Source organism: Gallus gallus, chromosome 2 (assembly GCF_016699485.2).
Source record: "Gallus gallus isolate bGalGal1 chromosome 2, bGalGal1.mat.broiler.GRCg7b, whole genome shotgun sequence".
In the NCBI taxonomy this organism is placed as follows: domain Eukaryota; kingdom Metazoa; phylum Chordata; class Aves; order Galliformes; family Phasianidae; genus Gallus; species Gallus gallus.
The window spans coordinates 52,939,702-52,957,935 of NC_052533.1; the positions used below are offsets into that span (position 1 = coordinate 52,939,702).

Sequence of the window (18,234 nt, forward strand, 5' to 3'; positions counted from 1 at the left end):
TAGAATGGCCTGAGTTGAAAAGGACCTCAACGATCATCTAGTTTCAACCCCTCCTCCCTCCCCCCGTCATGGGCAGGGTCACCAACCACTAGACCAGGCTGCCCAGAACCACATCCAGCCTCACCTTGAATGCCTCCAAGGATGGCACATCTACAGCCTCCTTGGACAACCTGTTCCAGTGTGTCACCACCCTCTGGGTGAAAAACTTCCTCCTAATATCTAACCTAAACCTCCCGTGTCTCAGTTTAAAACCATTTCCCCTTGTCCTGTCACTACCCAATCTTGTAAACAGCTGTTCCCCCTCCTGTTTATAAGCTTCCTTCAAGTATTGGAAGGCCACCCTTCCAGGTCTCCGTGGAGCCTTCTCTTCACCAAGCTAAACAAGCCCAGTTCACTCAACCTTTTTTCATATGAGAGGTGCTTCAGCCCTCTGATCATCTTGGTGGCCCCCCTCTGGACCTGTTCCAAGAGTCCATGTCTTTCATGTGCTGGGGGCCCCAGGCCTGGATGCAGCACTCCAGATGGGGCCTTACAAAAGCTAAGCAGAGGGGGATATTCAATTCTATGAGATGTTCTCGGACTTGCTCAGCTCTTATACTAGGAGGGATTTTGCTCCCCGGATCCTCGCTTAGAAGTTCAGGGTCACAGGAGGCATAAGAAGCCTGGCTGGAAGTGAAGATGGAGGCAAAGAACTCATTAAGGGCCTTAGCCTTCTCCACATCTGAGAAGATCGGTTTTCCCTTTTATTTATCAGAGGGAGTTCTCTAAACATTTCAGGAACATAAAATGAATTCCAACGTTTTCTTTCACAATAACTGATTTATTGAGAGCCAACATCTTTCTTTTATGTACCCTTCGAGTTATCAGTACATACACAGTATACAGTAATCAGATATGAAACTTTCTTAAAAAGTGACTGTTTCTTTGCCTTACTTTGTTTTTACTCTTTAGGAAATATTTGACCACCAGAGTCAGAATAGAGAGTGAATCTTTTTTTTTTTTTTTTTTTCTCAAAAAAATGTGTTTAACAAAATATATTATGTTGTAGAAGTGTGAGTTAGAGCCAGTACTAAGTGGACTGATTTTTTTTCCTGGGACTGGATTACACAGAAGTCCCTTCAGAAGGCAGAGCTTGTTCCTATAACCATTTCTTATTCTGTAATCAAGCTTCATGCTCAGGTATAACTGACCAAGTAAGGAATTTGTGTGGTTTTGAGATAAACTGGAAAGAACAGTTAGTCTGTAGTCAGTAGTTTTCCTCAATGCTATCAGAAAATAGTGAGATACAAGGAAAATAGTATGAACTCTGTAGGATAATAGAATCAGTCCAGTTCACTATGAAGCTAGTGAGAGATTTGGTCATTGACAATAAAAGAAAAGCGCACAGATTCAAATGTTCTGTCCTTCTATGCAGCAAGCAAGGACAGCAAAATGAGAAACAGTGATTTTATTTTGGTATAACAAAAATCAAAGACCTCTCACAGCCTTAAACTAATTTGGAAATGCCATGAGAAGTACTATAAGATTTTATTATATAGATTATATCTGTTTAATCTGTAAGATTTTAATTGTTGTTGTCCTCTTGCATGGGGTGGAGAGTTGGGAGTGATTGAGTGTATGCATCCTGTCACCAGAAAGGAAAAGGAAGTATTACTGTGCATCTGTCCTGTCACACTCAGTGGATTTCGTAGAATCATAGAATGGTCTGGGTTGAAAAAGACCATAATGATCATCTAGTTTCAACCCCACTGCCATGAGCAGGGTCACCAACCACTAGACCAGACTGCCCAGAGCCACATCCAGCCTGGCCATCCAGGGATAGGGCATCCACAACCTCCTTGGGCAACTTGTTCCAGTGATTTCAAGGGAGGTGAATCTTTTTCTGTCTCCTGAGTTGCATCTCCCCTAGTCAGTAGACGTTGCTGCTGCAATGGAGTCATCCAAGACTCAGAGGAATAATACAAATCATATTATTGAGAGCTTTCTAACACTAACTCATATTCTACTTGGAGGTCAAATTGGCTAATTTGCTAAATATGATTAAAATGTGTTACAGATAATACAATAATAGGCAACAACTACTACAAGGAGTGAAAGAATAAAAGAAGATGAAAAGAAAATATAGAAAATGGGGAAAGAGAGACAAAGAGACAGATATGCAGACACAGAAAAGTAGAGAGGTTCACCACAGTTCTCATGTGAAATATGCCACTGAAACCTCATCCTTTCAAGCAAAAGTTGTTATACAAAAGGAAATAGTCTAGGAAGTGACAGTTTCTGATTAAAATGATTAAAGCTTGTGACTAGTCAAACTCATATTCTACTTGGAGGTCTTGTTTTCCAGGCCTTGCAAATTTAAATTAGCAGAGATAAGACGAAGTAGGGAGATGCCAGCTTATATCTTACCTTCACAGGATACAACGGTATCTTCTCCCAGTTTCCTGTATCAAACTGGAGTCACTTGCTCCTAGGCCAAGTCTTCAGCCAGAAAATGGCGCCTCCTATTCGAAGGCAAACAACTCCAAATAAATGCTTACAAATGTAAAACTGTCCATGAGATGATGTTCATTGCCTCATGTTTATTTGAGACATTCCTTACCAGTCTCAGAGCATCTATGAAGCAAAAAAAAAACTTGAAAGGGTCAGTACATCAGAAATAGGATGACTTTAGGATATCGTTAGGAAAGCAAAATGCTACATATCTTGTTCTTGAACAGTCACTCAAAGATTCAGTATATCTTGTTCTTTTATATTTTACTTTGTGGTTTATGATCTCTAAAAGAAATGGAGAAGCTGGAAGATTCCATAGGGAAACATAAGTGTGTAACCTGGCATATAGGTTAGTGTAGTATAAAATGCAGATTTCTGAAAGAAATTGTGGAGACAAAGGAATTTTCCTTTATTTCAATTTCAGAAGGAAAATAGTAAAATTAAACTTTTCTCACTTTTCTCAAGGGGAACTCAGAATCTCAACAAGATTTTTCTTAAAAAGGCAGGGGTTTGTTTAATTAATTAACTAAGTAATTTGTTTAAATTAATTTGTTTAAAACTAATTAATTTGTTATTAAATTTTCATAATTTGCAAGCTGTTAGTAAAATGGAAAATCTTCAAGTGTAGTTAAATGCTTTCTTTTCCGTGCAGCATTTGCATTAATTTGAAGGGAAGCACAATACTTTGGTGGCTTTTGTATTGTAGCTACTGTGAATAGACTCAAAATGAAATCCCATACCTTTTATAAGAGGTTAAAAAAAAAAAAGATCAGAGAGAAACAAATGGAATAAAAATCAAACAAAAAACAAAGCAATACAATTGCCCTCTACTTTTATTTTGTTGTAGTAACTGCAAAACTGTATATTACTTACTATGTGTGCTGCTAAATACAATCTTTTCCTTGATTTGATTTATGAACACTTTATTTCTTTTTGTTACTTTTTATTGTTCTAATTGTTGTGATTTCTGGTTAACAGGAAAAGTTTCATCTTGCTGTTAACTAGTGAACTACAAATCCATACCATGCTTGGAAGAAAAAGGAATTGAAAGAATCTTGTACAGCAGTTCCACAGTTCCCAATGTATTATTCTTCTGTCTGCAGTATAAGTGAACCAGCACTGCCTGCATGCATGGACATGGAATTGAAGCAGACACTGTGGGGAACAGCAAAATCTCTATTCTGTGTCAGGTTTCATCTCACCCATGTTTATCTTTTCACAACTGTGTTATACACTTGAAGCCCTTCTCGTAGTGACTTGCGGAACAAACTCTATAACCACAAAGTAGTTGTAGAGCAAGTACGTTTTATTCAGCTGGTTTGGATGCAGGGGGAATAACTCCTTCCTAGCCTGCACAAGGAAAGCAGATAAACATTCCTCTTTATAGAGGGAATACATGCATATTTATGGTACAAGGAGTGGTTATTACAATTGATTCCAGTACAATATTCCACACCTATTCTTTGCCCCAAACCTCACCCCTAACTAATAGCCCTATGTCGTTCCCATTGTTCATGCCCAAGTACTCCTAAGAACATAACAGATTAGCCTTTTATTCAGTAGTTAAGGGCGAGAAATACGCCCTTTTTTGGTGTTTCACTTGTCTGATTATGGATGAATGGAAGAACTACATGCACTTAGTGACTTTTTTCAGTCTTAATGACTTTATGATTCTACTTTAGTGTAACACTGTTGTAGTAGGCGTCTTGCGGGGGCACGGGATGTACGGGACAGGCTTCTCCCTAAGCATAGAGAGACAGTGCTATTGTGCTGACCTTGATGCAGAGAAAACAGGAGAAGAAGAAGGATGAGAAAAGAATGTGGAAATGGCCAAATAAGGCACAATGTTATCTGGTGTGAACCAATCAGAGTGGGACATGACAGCACGGTTATGTAGGTAAAAATGTATATAAGCTGTGTTTAGTAGTGAATAAACGCCATTTTGCTGCTCATCATATTGGTGTGTGTCTGTAGTCATTTGGCCCTGATCAGGCTATTGGTCAGTGAGTGCAGAGGCCTAACACAGGTGGCTAACATCATTGTTGCAGAAAGCAACATAACATGGAACTTATCACAGGTGACATTGACAATGCTGACCAGCGTTCTTTCAACTGTAAAGGGTGGATTATATTACAAGCTCAAAGTTAGATGTCTGTATTCAGATGAAAACTTACCCAATTTGTTAGGGAGAAAGATACAATGGTTTTGTTTTTACTTGCTGTAATCCCATAGATTGCTGGCTGAGCAGCAAGGTTGATGTTACAGCAATCAAAGTTTGAAATGAAGTCAATGTCAACTGGAGCTGAAGACTAATGAACAAGAGATTAACTTTTTTTCTATGAAGAATGTACTTTTTTCAATCTGAGTTGTCAAACTAACCTTGTGATTGTGTCTATAAAAGTCATAGGCTTTTTTTTCACCTGCATCATCGGACCTGTTGTCATTGCAAATAGCTGGCTTATGAGGAGTGTGGCTGAGACATGCCTTGGAGCTGACAGCATCTTTTATATCCATGTATGCCATCCTTGCATAGGTAAGTATTTGTTCTGAAAACTTCTAAGTAGGCAGTACACGTGCTGACAGAGAAGTTACCATGTGGATGGTAAGAACCTAGAAAGCAGGTTATGCTGTATGTTTTATTTACAGTCTCTCTAGAGGGGGCTTTTCAGAGTGGTATTACACATCCTAAAACTCTTATAAGGAGTGGTCTTCCCTAGAGGTAGAAGTGGTGAATAGAGAATGTTCTTTCAGTCTTTCATTTGCATCTAATAATCTCCCACTTTTTCAGGCATGTCTGTGGGTAGAACACTGGGGGCCTAGTTCATCATGAAGTTGGAAACAGAGTAGGACTCAGTACTTTTGTCACAGCAGTACTTATAATTAGATTGCATTCTTTCTGTTTCTCAAGGAGATAGCATACTTTTCCTACACACACACTTTTACTTCTCAAGATTTACCAGAGAGGTTCACGGTCTTTTAAAAGTGAAAATAAAATAGCATGCTCATTTTTCTTTTGCATATAAACAAGTGAACAGAGCCACATGGACTTCAACATATTTCAAGATTTTTGACTGAGGTGCTGAAGATCTGACACCGTTCAAAAGTAGTAAGTGATGATATTAATACCTATCTGCACTCAACACTGCTCTAAGAAGTGCAGAAAGTTTGATTACAATGCATCACTTTTGAACGATGCACAAAAAAAAAAAAAAAAAAAAAAAAAAAGGAAAGAAAGAAAGAAGGAAAGAGAAAAGTGTGTAGTCTGTAAATTATGAGTATTTTTTCATGCTAGTTCAATCTATTTCACCTATAGAACTATCATGTTTTATATGCTGCTATACTCTGCCAATATTTTCCCTGAGAGATTATCAGACTGACTGCAGTGGTACTACTGTGCACAAAGAATGAGTCAATCAGCTCTTTTACAGCATGTAACTATAACAGCATAGAATTTATATCAGTACAACAATAAGGTATATTGTGGGTTTTCAGAGCACCATACCCAAAAGTTTTCATCCTCTTCAGATCACCAAAAGCTTACTGGCTAGTTTTCAGGTTTAAGTAGTAAGAGAGTGAGTGGCTCCAATGAAAACCTCCAACTGGTGAATGAAAACACTCTTCAAGGCATGTGATACAGTAGCAACATTGTGAGCCTTAGGCACAGCTCGGAAACTCCCCCAAAGCCCACCCAGTTATTTTGGCTGTGTATGTACGGCAAGTGACTTCTGAAAGTTACCAGAATCATCTTAGTGATTCTGAAAATCTAAGATTTTCACTTTTAAAAATCTTACCAGGCTGCTAGTCTTTACATAGTTGATATTCTTAAAGTCTGTTTGGATTTGTCAGAACTCAGAAACTTAGCAGAAACAGGACAAAATATGAAATACAAGAGATGAACAGAAAATTATCTGACAGGTCTATGTGCAGACTGGAAAACAACAACAACAAAAACCCAGTAATCATATTCAGGTAATATGCAGAAGATTCAGTCAAGTCTGACATCTACAGTGATTTGGACTAGGTGCATTGTAGATGGTTAATAAAAGGCAGTCCTGGAGTCATAATTTAGAATTATTGGATCTTCAGGTTTAACTGTAACACAAAGTACCTAACCATAATCAATTACATGAAAGAATTTATGGCATGGCACAAGAGGACTCTGGATGTTCCTAATATTATAAGACAGAGTAAACTGTAGTATACTAAAGTTCTTTTATTGTCATGTGTCTATACACTGCCTGCAATAGGAGACAAAGATAACTATGGTTTATTAGTGTGGTAATTGGGATTGAATGATGCAGGCAGTATAACAGGGAAGCAAATATGTACTTGTTCAGAATGCTTCAATGCTTCAGTAACTTTAGTGAATTACCATGCTAACCTCATTCAAACTGTTAAATATGTATTGAGTAGATAATGAGGCTGTATCCTCAGTGCTACAAGCTTTTTTTTAATGTAAAACTCTAGTTACAGCTGCTGGTTGGGAATTATTTCTAAAATCTTTACCGAACAAATTCCGAAGATTTGGACTGGAGATGACTGTAATTTAAAGACAGCAAGCTTTTCGGAATATGCTAGGTTTTTTCCTTGTATTCAGACCATCATTTGAATTAAAATATAGCTAAAAATACACCAGTGCTTTCCTAATAGATTTTACCATGGAATTATTTAGTACATTCACTAAATTGTGCCTGTCTTGCAAAACTCACCTGCTATCTCCTTAGCCAGATGCAAATGATAGTACAACAGGAGCTCATAGTCTCTTCTCCAGGATTTACCTAGCACCCTTGTTGCTATCTGCAACAATGATGTTAGCCACCTGTGTTAGCCCTCTGCGTGCACTGACCAATTAGCCTGATCAGGGCCAAATGACTGCATATGCACACCAATATGATAAGCAGCAAAATGGCGTCTATTCACTACTAAACACAGCTTATATACGTTTTTACCTACATAACCGTACTGTCATGTCCCACCCTGATTGGTTCACACCAGATAACATTGTGCCTTATTTGGCTGTTTCCACATTCTTTTCCCATCTTTCTTCTTCTCCTGTTTTCTCTGCATCAAGGTCAGCACAATAGCACTGTCTTTCTATGCTTAGGGAGAGGCCTGTCCCGTACATCCCGTGCCCCCGCAAGACGCCTACTACAACACACCCTATAGATCAGTAAAAGAATAGGATTTCTTTTTTCTTCCCAAATACAGCAGGAGGAAGTGTTCCAGACAGATTTCAATTTCACCTTTAAAGATTACTAGAAGTATTACCAACATAACTGTAATAATTTTTTTCTATTACTCTAATTCAGTGTCTATACAAATTTTTTGTTTTTTACATATTTTCCAGTGCATCTATGAATTGCTTCCAAAATATGTATGTAACTGAGCAAAAGAGTATTTCAGTGCAGAATTTTAAATGCATATTTTAACTGTATGTTTTATATAAATTTCTCAAGTAAACTTTGTTGAACAGTTTCATACTTCAACTCACTGCATATTTAATGTTGAGCTTAGAAAATTATTAACATTTATACACTTATGAAATGCATGCTCCCTATCTCTTTGTGCAGACAGGACTTTCTCAGGGATAAATATAAGGGATATAGATATATAAATATAAGGAACATAAAAATATAAATATAAGGGATAAAATAGGGATAAATATAATAAATAAATAAATAAATATAAGGAATAAAACCCCACTGTCATTTGATTCCATAACAAAACTCTCTTTGATTTCAGTAGGACACTTTCTTTGTCCAGTGCACACAAGATCCAACTAGGATGTAGAAAATATCATTCAATGTATTTGACATTTAGCAGAAATCTAAATGATGTATGAAATTGTGAAGTCAAGTTGAAATATTATTGCTATTGATAGTAGCAATATATAACATTACTAAAAAGAAAGCAGCTAGATAATCCACAAAAGCAATAAAGAAATTGATAAAAAGGGAACTCTTAATGTAAATTATTTATAACTCTGCTCTTTGTTCCAGAAAGAAAAAGAAATAGATTTTTCCAGGTGTCAGTTTTTCAATAACTTAATCTTTGTTTTAAAAATTATCTAAATATACTTCACTATAACATTTTCTGATGAATTTGCTGAAACACTCTAAGGACCACTGCATTCAGATGCAGTGACTTTTACTGACTCCATCCTGTAGTTCTTACTCAAAGAAAATCGCATACTGCATGTTTTATGTATCTAAAATACATAATCTGATTGAGCTTCCAGTTAGGCTGATTGTAGGAATTTTGCCAAATAACTTCCTGAAACAGTCAGTTTGTAAAAAAAATGTATGCCCGTGGAAGAACAGAATAACAAAATAGACAGCATATTACAGTCAGTTTCTAGAAAGTGATTCTCAAATGTCGTTTCCATTTTTCATTAATAAACTTGTAGGAAAGAAAGAATGCAAAATTATTTTTCAATATGAAAACCATCAAAAAATTCAGCAAGTAGTGTTAAAATATGAGGATGGAAACACACTTGATGCAGTTTTCCAAGACAAACTCAGAAGAAAAAAAGAAAAAAAGATTAGAGTATTGATGAATACTGTAACTTGGAGGAGACGATGATTTTGGACTGTTCAAGTATACTTGTAAATAGATTCATCTGTTTCTTCAAAGACTCTTATGCTGGAAATGACCTCAAAATAAGAGTGGTAATTAGTGTAAAAGAATTGAATTTCTGTTAGGTAACCACCACATCTTTTTACTTGTTTTGGTCATAATGCAGAATATGAATGGAATCGAATAGAATAGTTTAATTGGAAGAGTCCTTAAAAGGTCATCTTATCCAACTGCCTGACCTTTTCAAGGCTAACCAAAAGTTAAAGAATGTTATTGTAGGTGTTGTCTAAACATCTCTTGAACACTGATAGGCATGTGCCAACAACAACTTCTCCTCTGATAATACTCAAAGTAAATTGGTCCTGACATCTAGTCTGAACCTCCCCTGGTGCAGCTTATTGCCATTCCCATTCATCCTACCATCAGTTACCAGGGAGAAGAGAATATTGGCCTCCTCAACACTTCCCCTGCTCAGGAAGTTGTTGAGACAGCATTTAGGGTTTTTTTGTTTTTGTTTTTTTCTTTTTTTTTTTTCTCTAACTTTTATAAAATGCAAATTCTGTTGTAGTATAGGGCTGAGATATATTGTATGGGGTTCCTTTTCTGTTGCCAGAATTTTTCACTATGCGATATAGACTAATACTCACCAAGATATTCCAGAATAAATTTATAAAGGTAGATGTTTAGACTACAGAAAATGTGGAATGAAGCTGAAAACTTTTGAGCAATACATATTTTGTCATTTCCATTACTTTAATTTGCTTCTTTGTTTTAATTCAATGACAACAACGAAATAATGATGGTCAATCCAAAATGCGTTCATTGCAAATCATAATGCCATATTTTTAGCTTCGTGAACCTGGAAGAAGCGAAAGGCTCACTTCTGCTAGTGCATCCTCATCTTCATTTGCAGATATATTAGGGAGGTTAGGAAAATTCTAAACTTTTATAAAATAAATATTGTTTTTAGGTGTTAGGAAATCCTCACGGTTGATTGTAGTATTCATGTGCCCTCCTCCCTCAGAGGAGTCCTAGTATACAAATCCATGTTATTATTAATAAACCCATGTGGTCCCTCAGTGACAGAGCTGCCTATTTTATGGTTTTTAATTCAATAAATATAAACATTAAGTCATGTTTGGTCATAATTTGAAAAACATTACATTTATCTTTCCTGTATGAAGACCTCATATCTGCTATTCTTGAGACTTAGACTGAAATTCCACTATGGATAATTTTTATAGATCTGACATTCAAGTGACCATTGGCAACAAAAAGTATAAAATGGCAAAAAACACATTAAAATGGTAATTTTTAGGAATAAATAAACATGGCTGTTCTAAAATGAATTTAAAAGTTTCAGATTCAGTTTGGTTTACTTTCTTCTGTGGTCCTAGCTGATCACTTTATTGAATGTCATTAGATCCCCCTGAGTCTGAAACTCTTAATTATATTTTCAAGCTTTCTGACATTGTGTTTTTCTTCTTGACATTCACATACTATAAATTTAGCCCTTTAGCAGGATTAATTCCTTTTAGCAGATAGTTCCTGACAGCCCTAGTAAATTCAGAATGATCAATTCATTCATCAATATGTGTGTGTAATTTCCATAAAGCTTAATAAAATTTGAGTACAGATGTACTAACTGTAATAACTTTTGAAACTTCAGTGCCTTCCTGTTTGCCAGGAAGTGTTCAAATGTAGAATGAGATGTCTCTTGTGTGTTTGATTTTTGTGTGGGAGTGTTGATCTGAAAAAAGAAGGAAGGATTAATTTTTTGCAGGAACAGCTTTGCTTAAGTCCCTCCTTCAGCAGGCCTTTCATGTCTGTACCAGTCTTTGAGGACACTTCCTTAACCTTGGTTCCAACCAAGGTTGGAAAAGACCCACAGGATGACCCAGTCCAACCATCCACCCATCACCAATATTCTCATTAGACCATGTCCCTCAACACAACGTCCAAACACTTGTTGAACACCTCCAGGGTCGGTGACTCCACCACCTCTCTGGGCAGTCCATTCCAGTGCCTGACCACCCTTTCAGAGAAGGAGTATTTCCTAACATCCAGCCTGAACCTTCCCTGGTGCAGCTTGAAGCTTTTCCCTCTAGTACTATCACTACTTACACAAGAGAAGAGGCTGACCCCCAGCTCACTACAATCTCCCTTCAGGTAGTTATAGAGAACAATAAGGTCTCACCTGAGCCTCCTCTAAGTATCTATTATCTTCATATTTTGTCCTAACAGAATTTGACCATGTTTTCAGTTCAAAGGTTAATGTATTCAACTTTGATTTCTTGAATTAGGGAGGAGAGAGGGGAAAAATATAAATAAAATGCATATATACATTGGTTAACATATTTTATAGGACTAAAAAATGCCTGAAGGTATTTTTAATGATTTTTTCTGTGACAGAATCAGTCAAAGTTAATGATTTTGTAGACTCCAGTTGTGATTCTATTAAAAATAATTGCATGAAGCTTGTATAACCCATTTCTGCTGCTACTGAATTCTCTTATTCTTTATAACATCTTTCAAAACTGTGTTCCTACTAAGGAACAATTTGAGAATGGTTTTGAAACACCAAATTAACACATGCAGAAGTGTAAAGTGTGAACAATTCAAATCAAGACAAATTTTTGTCCAGTGAAAAACTGGAAGACTTAATTGAATGGGTGATGAGTAAATATTAAAAACAATAATAATAATAATAAAAATAAATCATTTTTGTTTTGCTTGATGGAAGTACCTTGAAAAAATAAACATAGTTTGCAAATTCTGAACTTTTAGGTACTTACTCAGTGAATTTCTTAATTATTTACTCAGGTGAATAATAAAGGCCAGTAAACACCAAAAGTGTTGCAAAACCTCAGGATAAAAGTGGTTTGATGCTTTTCATGTCAGAGACAGAAACTTTTCTTTTCTTCCATGAATATATTGACAGTTTCTGATAGTAAAACACCTCTATTGCTTCTGAACAGAAAATATAGGTGTACAAACATGGGAATTTGTAAGATACAGAGCAGGAGGATAATAGAAGAGGGGTAAAAAAAGAAGTTGTGAAAAGAAGTAAGTTTGAGCTAGTTCAATGGCATTAGTTAATATTTGACTCTTAGTTAGTTCTTGAAAAACTTGCCTATCCTAATGATTTCTGAACATCAAAAAGTGTCTGTGGATGTAAGGAATGGGAAGGAGAAGGTGAAGGCTGAGGATGACAGAGAAAAGAGGTAAATCTCTATAAGAATATTTATTCTTTCAAAAACAGAGCTAAACATAAGGACACTTAGCATTCATTGTGCACTTCTTTCATTCCATACTTGCTATAGACATATTGCCATTACTTCTCTGAAAGCACTTAAAATATAAATGTGTTAAAATTCCATATTGATGTGGATAAGGGAAGGGAAGGTTCAAGGAGGAAATGTTACAGCATTTGGACAGGATTACAGGGACAATTTCCCCAGGACAGGCACTTGAACTGTGCCCTATACCTTAAAACTCTAGGCCACAGTTCTCCTGAGATATCACATATTATGTATAGATGATTATTCAAAGTGACCTAAAAGGTAGGCAGTGTACTCCCTCTGAAAGACTATGGGTTTGAGTGTCCTAATATCCTGAGGCATTTCTGAAAATCTCATCTTTTAAACAGTCTTAACCACTTCATCATACTCACTAAATAACAGCAGATACTTGTTAATAGTATGTATATTATTAACTGAAAATAATTTATGTTTGCTTTGGAGCACCTGTAAAGAAATTATGCCTCTCAGTTTCTCAGCTTTCTCTATATAACACCAGATAAATAATTGTTTTCATGTTTCTCATTGATTGACTGTAATAATCCATGAATAACTCCCTACCCTCATTATTCCACTGTATCTGGTGATAACTACTAGGTCAGTCTGTTTAAAGACAATGGTGGGACGGATGTGGAGGGATGGAGAAGAGAAGTCAGTCTAGTAAAACCCCTAAACCATCAGGCTAGGATATGGCCAGGTTGGCTCAGTTATGTATTGGAGATGAAAACCATGGTCATACTTTAATGTGGCATGCTTCCTGGCTCATTCTCAGAATGAGAATAAATTATGGAATGAACACATTTGCATCAGCGGCTCTGCACCCCAGTTCTCTGCAGTCAGGATGGTGCTAAGCCTCCAAAGCTAGGACTGCTTGGAGGACTTGCCTGCTCCCGCCTGTCTCGGATTCTTTAGGCTTGTGCTTAGGGAGCTGCTACCATCTCGGTGCGCGGGAGAGCGGCAGCGAGGAAGGTAGACAGTAGCCGGTCGCGGGGGTGTCAATGCTCCCCGGGGCCGAGACAGGGGCCGTCTCTTTCAGCACTGCGGACAGCGTCACCGAAGCGCCAGCAGTTCCTGGGTTCCTACTCTGAACCACCACCGGAAGACGGGGAGGATCCTGGAGGCCGGAGGGGCGCAGAGGAAGAGGGAGGAGCTGAAGGAAGCAGAAAAAAGGGGAGGGGAGCGCTGGGGAGAGGATTTTCCCTTCTCATCTGTTTTCGGGCTGGCGGATGGAGGCTGCTGCTGCTGCTAGTCGCGTTTCCTCCTTCTAGAAGATGGTGTATACGTGAGGAGAGAGGCTCTTGGCCTGCTTCGCTGCTGTGGGAGTGCCTTTCCTTCCTCTCTCTTCCTCTCCCTTTCCCTGTTCCTGCGTCTGTGTGTTTGGCTCCCTGGCTGCCTGCGCATGCACATCTTGTACATCTATCTGAGCAGGGATCTCTCGGCAGCGCTGCTCTGTGCAGGAGGAAGGGCTCGGCTGCAGCAGTAGCATCAACAGCAGCATCAGCAGCGCCAGCAGCTCTGTACTTCTCTCTCTCCCTTCCCTTCCTCTCCATCTCCCTTTCCCCCCCCCCCTTCTCCCCCAACCTTCCTGCATCTTTTCAGAAATTGCATTTTCTGTTCTACGATACTTTGTGGCTTCCCCCACCCCATCCCCCACCCCTTTCGTCGGAGAAGGCACACACACGCACACAAACGCAGAGAAACAAGAGGAAGAAAAGTACCGCGACCTTCTCCCTCTGCTGCAAACCCAGAAAGCAAACGGAGACGGGATTTGGCTTCTACCCCAAGGTAAAGCCCTGCCTTTTACTTACTCGCCACCTCCTCCGAGAAAGAGAAGCAAAAAGAGGTTCTAAAGTGGAGAAAAGCAGATATTCTACGTCTGGCGTTTGGAGCACAGGGAGCCAGGAAGTGAAAGATGGTTGTGGTTGCCCGCGCTGGCTGCAAGGCAGCTGTCTTCCTCTGGATTTTCAGCAGCATCAGTTGCAAAGCCAGGACTTCTCTGCCTTCTCGTAAGTCCTGTTCTCTAAGAAGCATTCACAATTTCAGCTCTGTAATAAGGCAGGGGGGAATTCTCACAGTTCTGGGAGGTTGTTTGTCTCTGGTGGAGAATCTTGTGTCTGATTTTCTGTGTATTTGCCTGTGTATGTGTACACTGTAGGTTGATACTGTTCTCAGTGGTCACATTAGACCTTCCTTACGGATTATTTTAGTGGTAGCTTGTGTGGAAAGTTGAAAGACCTGCTCTGTGATAGTCTTCATTCTGCAGTGAAGTCAGAGGGGAAAAAGAATTTAATGCAATCTGTTCAAAGTTTGGGGCTGTTTTTGCTTGTTTGCTTTTGTTGTTGTTTGGTTTGTTTGTTTGTTTGTTTTCCCACCTTCCTCAGAAGGTATGCAATTTGCATTTGGAAGTACTTCATTTCCACAGTTCTGTGACAGAAAAGAGGAGATGTGAGCAGTTTCGGTAACTAGTGTTTTATTAATGGCCAGTGAGAGAGAATTTATCTCATTTGAAGAGGAAAGAATGATGTTAAGTAGATGAGAAGGAGCTGAGCCTGGGCCACTTTTTCTGTGAGTGCAGTTTTGCTTCTCATAATAATATGAGCACAGATATTTTAGAGGAGAGAAGAAGCTGACCTCCTAGGGAGGTGGAAGTAGAAGAAAAATGTTCAAATATTTGCTGAAATGCTGAACTTCAGACTGGCAGGATGCAAAACATCTAAACAGGACCCAATTCTGCTATCAGTATGAAAAATATCAGTGCATTCTTTGATTTCAGTGTGTATTAGATAAACCCTTTAACACTGCACTGTTGTGTAGTTTCCAGCAAGATATTTGCAGGTAGATGTCAGTCCTTTTTTTTTTTTTTTTTTTTTCCTCCTCATATCATGTAAAGCATTTGTCATTTGCGAAGTATTTTTGAAATACATACTGAAGTATTACATTTTTGTGGATTCATCAAAAATAGGCAACACTCTTGACTTCCTTCACTGTTTATAGAGGAAAGAAATGTTACAGATGGATGCATAGGGATTGTGTACGTGTGAACGTGGGCTGATTCTACTGTTCAATCAGGGGACTGTCTTAGAACGTAATGTATACTGCATAGGTATGTGGTATATGCATCCCTTTGCAGGATCATTTAATTTATTTATTTGTTTTCTTGAGAGGTGGGAGGGTGGGGAGAAATGAGCTTGCAGTAATTAGTAGCATTGCTACTTTCTCAGTATGTTCCTATCTGTTATCGTCTGGTATATATTGAAAGAAATAAAACATGGTTATTGCTCCAGAATTTCCTGCTCTTAAGTAATTACTTACATGTCAACAGAAAATGTACAGCACTGCCTGCATTATTTCTTGGTCTGAGAGACTAGGGGATGTTATTTATTTATTTATTTATTTACATTTAATTTAGGAAATATTTATTATCCCTAAGGTTTACTGCTTAGTCTTGACAAGCTATCTAATTGTTCTTCTGTGTATTATTTCTTCACAATGTGTTTCAAGGTCTGCATAATAGGATTACACACATACACACAAAAATATGATTTAACTTGTCAGAAATCTGTTTCTGGAAACTAATTTTCTCCATACTGTTTTTCTGTAACAGGATTTTGATATTATTCGTTTCTGTGTCTATTTATATCATTCAGTAGCTAATTACTATAGTTTAATTTGAAAATGACATACAGGAGGTTATCTGATTATACAACAAAAAAAAATGTTTAACTTTTCAAAGAAAGTAGCTGAGAATCTAATGTTTATAGCTACGTTACTAAAACAAAAAAAATCTGCTAATAATATATATATACACATATAATATATATATACATATATAATGTTAATTAAAATGTACTTATATACATTTCCATCTTTTAAGATATTTTTTTGGCAGATATTCCTTCATAAAATTCATCTTCCAAAGCACATACAATACCCTCCTTAGGTAGTCCTGAAAGTGAAATGGAACTAGATTTCTTTAATGGAAAAACAAACATATCTTGAAGTTAATGTCAACCTCAAAATTTCTGAAAAGAGAATGCACATGCTTGGAATTTTTTTTTTTAAAGTTACAGCAAATCTAGGGAAGTGTTACCACAGTAGGAACTAATGTGCTATGTGTTTTGGTGCACCACTTAACTGGTTATTCTGTTGCACACTTTGATATACAAGCTGATTACTATGCTGTATTTTCTTCTGCTGCTTGTGACTATCATGCAATTGATCATGAATGCCATTACTGTTTTCTTTTATTATTACTTTTTCCTTGATTGGACAATGCTTAAAGGTGTTTTTTTTAATTATATCTTCTGTTTGTTTATTCTTTTGTTTTCAGTTGGTTTTGAACATCATATTGATAATACTTAAAAATAGTTAAAAAACTTACAAATAAGACTTAAAAATAGTGTATAATGTAAGTGATGTACAGCTTATTTCCTGTATTGCTATTTATTTTTTTGAGTTTGAAGTAATTAATGAAAGGAAGTTCATTATTTACAGTATATGTTAGAACATATATAAGATTCAAGATGTACACTGAAATGTTAATCTCTAGATATGACTCACTAGTCCTTATTTTCTTACAGTTCATTTGTGCTGACAGAGAAAATACAGGTTTTCAGAAAGAACAGAATTGGACATAACTTATGATAATGCATCTCAAATTTTTGTTTAATTTGCAATGTCAGTAAATCTATAACTGTTGTTAAAATGATGTCTATGAGTACTTTTCTCTTTTTGGATGATAATGTGATGATTTTGTAAGCTCTGAATCTTATTCAGTTTTTTAAGACAAAGTGAATATTGGAAGTCCATTTTTAAGTACAATAGACATACAGTACAAAATCACACATACTCAGATCTTACTTTAGATTTCATCAATAGTTATTATTTTTGTGCTTCAGCAATAATTTCTGCTTTTTTCTTGTTCTTGATTGTTTTTGGAATAAGCATAGTGGAATCTCATCACTTCAGAAAACAAGGATAATGAACAGCTCAACCAGGAGAGGTCATCATAAGATAAAAAGTAGTACTGAAAATGCAAATTTTATGGTCTTTTACATGGCTTAAGCAGGATAAGAATAAGGCTATGGGTGGACTGAATTCCACTTGTACCCTTCTATTCTTAAAGAACATGTCAAAGAGATTCAACACTGGATTCCCCGACTCTCTATGAAATTATAAAAAATATTTCTTTCACAGCTAAGTTTTTTTGTTTGTTTCTTTTGTTTTGTTTTCCTTTTGTGTGTGTGTGTGTGTCTGTTTATGTTTAACGTAGAACTAACCAACACAGAACAACTAAAACTTACAGTTCTGATACTTCAATGCATTTGCAATAGGTCCTCAAATCACCACACCTTACAGTAATTGATGTAAAAATTGAATGATGGACAAGTATAGTGAATCATTAAGATTTGTGGAAAAGCAAAAATATGCATATTTTAGGTTTGAATTCATGTCACTCAGATTTTCCTTCATTAGTAATTGCTTGTATAATTAGGAAAAGTACTAAATGTGATGTGATGTGCCTTCTGGAAGAGCAGTGTATAGCAACAATGGTTTAGAAATCCTGAAATATTTAGAATTAGAGAATTTATCCTTCCAGTTCATGGCATTCAAATGGGGAATGGCGAAACTGTGGGTAGGGGCCAAATATTCTATTAAATGCATATTTAGTTATAGTTTTCTTCTAGATAATATTTTAGTCATTATGTGAAATAATGTGAAATCTAGTGAATTCCAGTTGAGTTTTTGTTACATCTGAATAACAGGTTTTAGTTTAGTGCCTTTTCTGTGGATATTACATTAGGGATCCCACAGACTTTAGTTTGAAATGCACCAAAACATTTTTAATTAGGTTAAAGGTTTAATCATC

The 18,234-nt window shown here is 36.9% G+C and overlaps 1 protein-coding gene across 2 annotated transcripts in view; it reads left to right on the forward strand.

Moving 5' to 3' along the window:
• The first annotated feature begins 13,526 nt into the window (after positions 1 to 13,526).
• Positions 13,527 to 18,234, forward strand: part of CNTNAP2 (contactin associated protein 2) — a 909,905-nt gene continuing 905,197 nt past the window's right edge. For both annotated transcript variants that reach the window (XM_025147595.3, XM_025147597.3), the window contains exon 1: positions 13,527 to 14,371. In XM_025147595.3, coding sequence (XP_025003363.2) covers positions 14,278 to 14,371 — 94 coding nt within the window. In that variant the 5' untranslated portion in view covers positions 13,527 to 14,277. The remainder of the gene's footprint in view (positions 14,372 to 18,234) is intronic.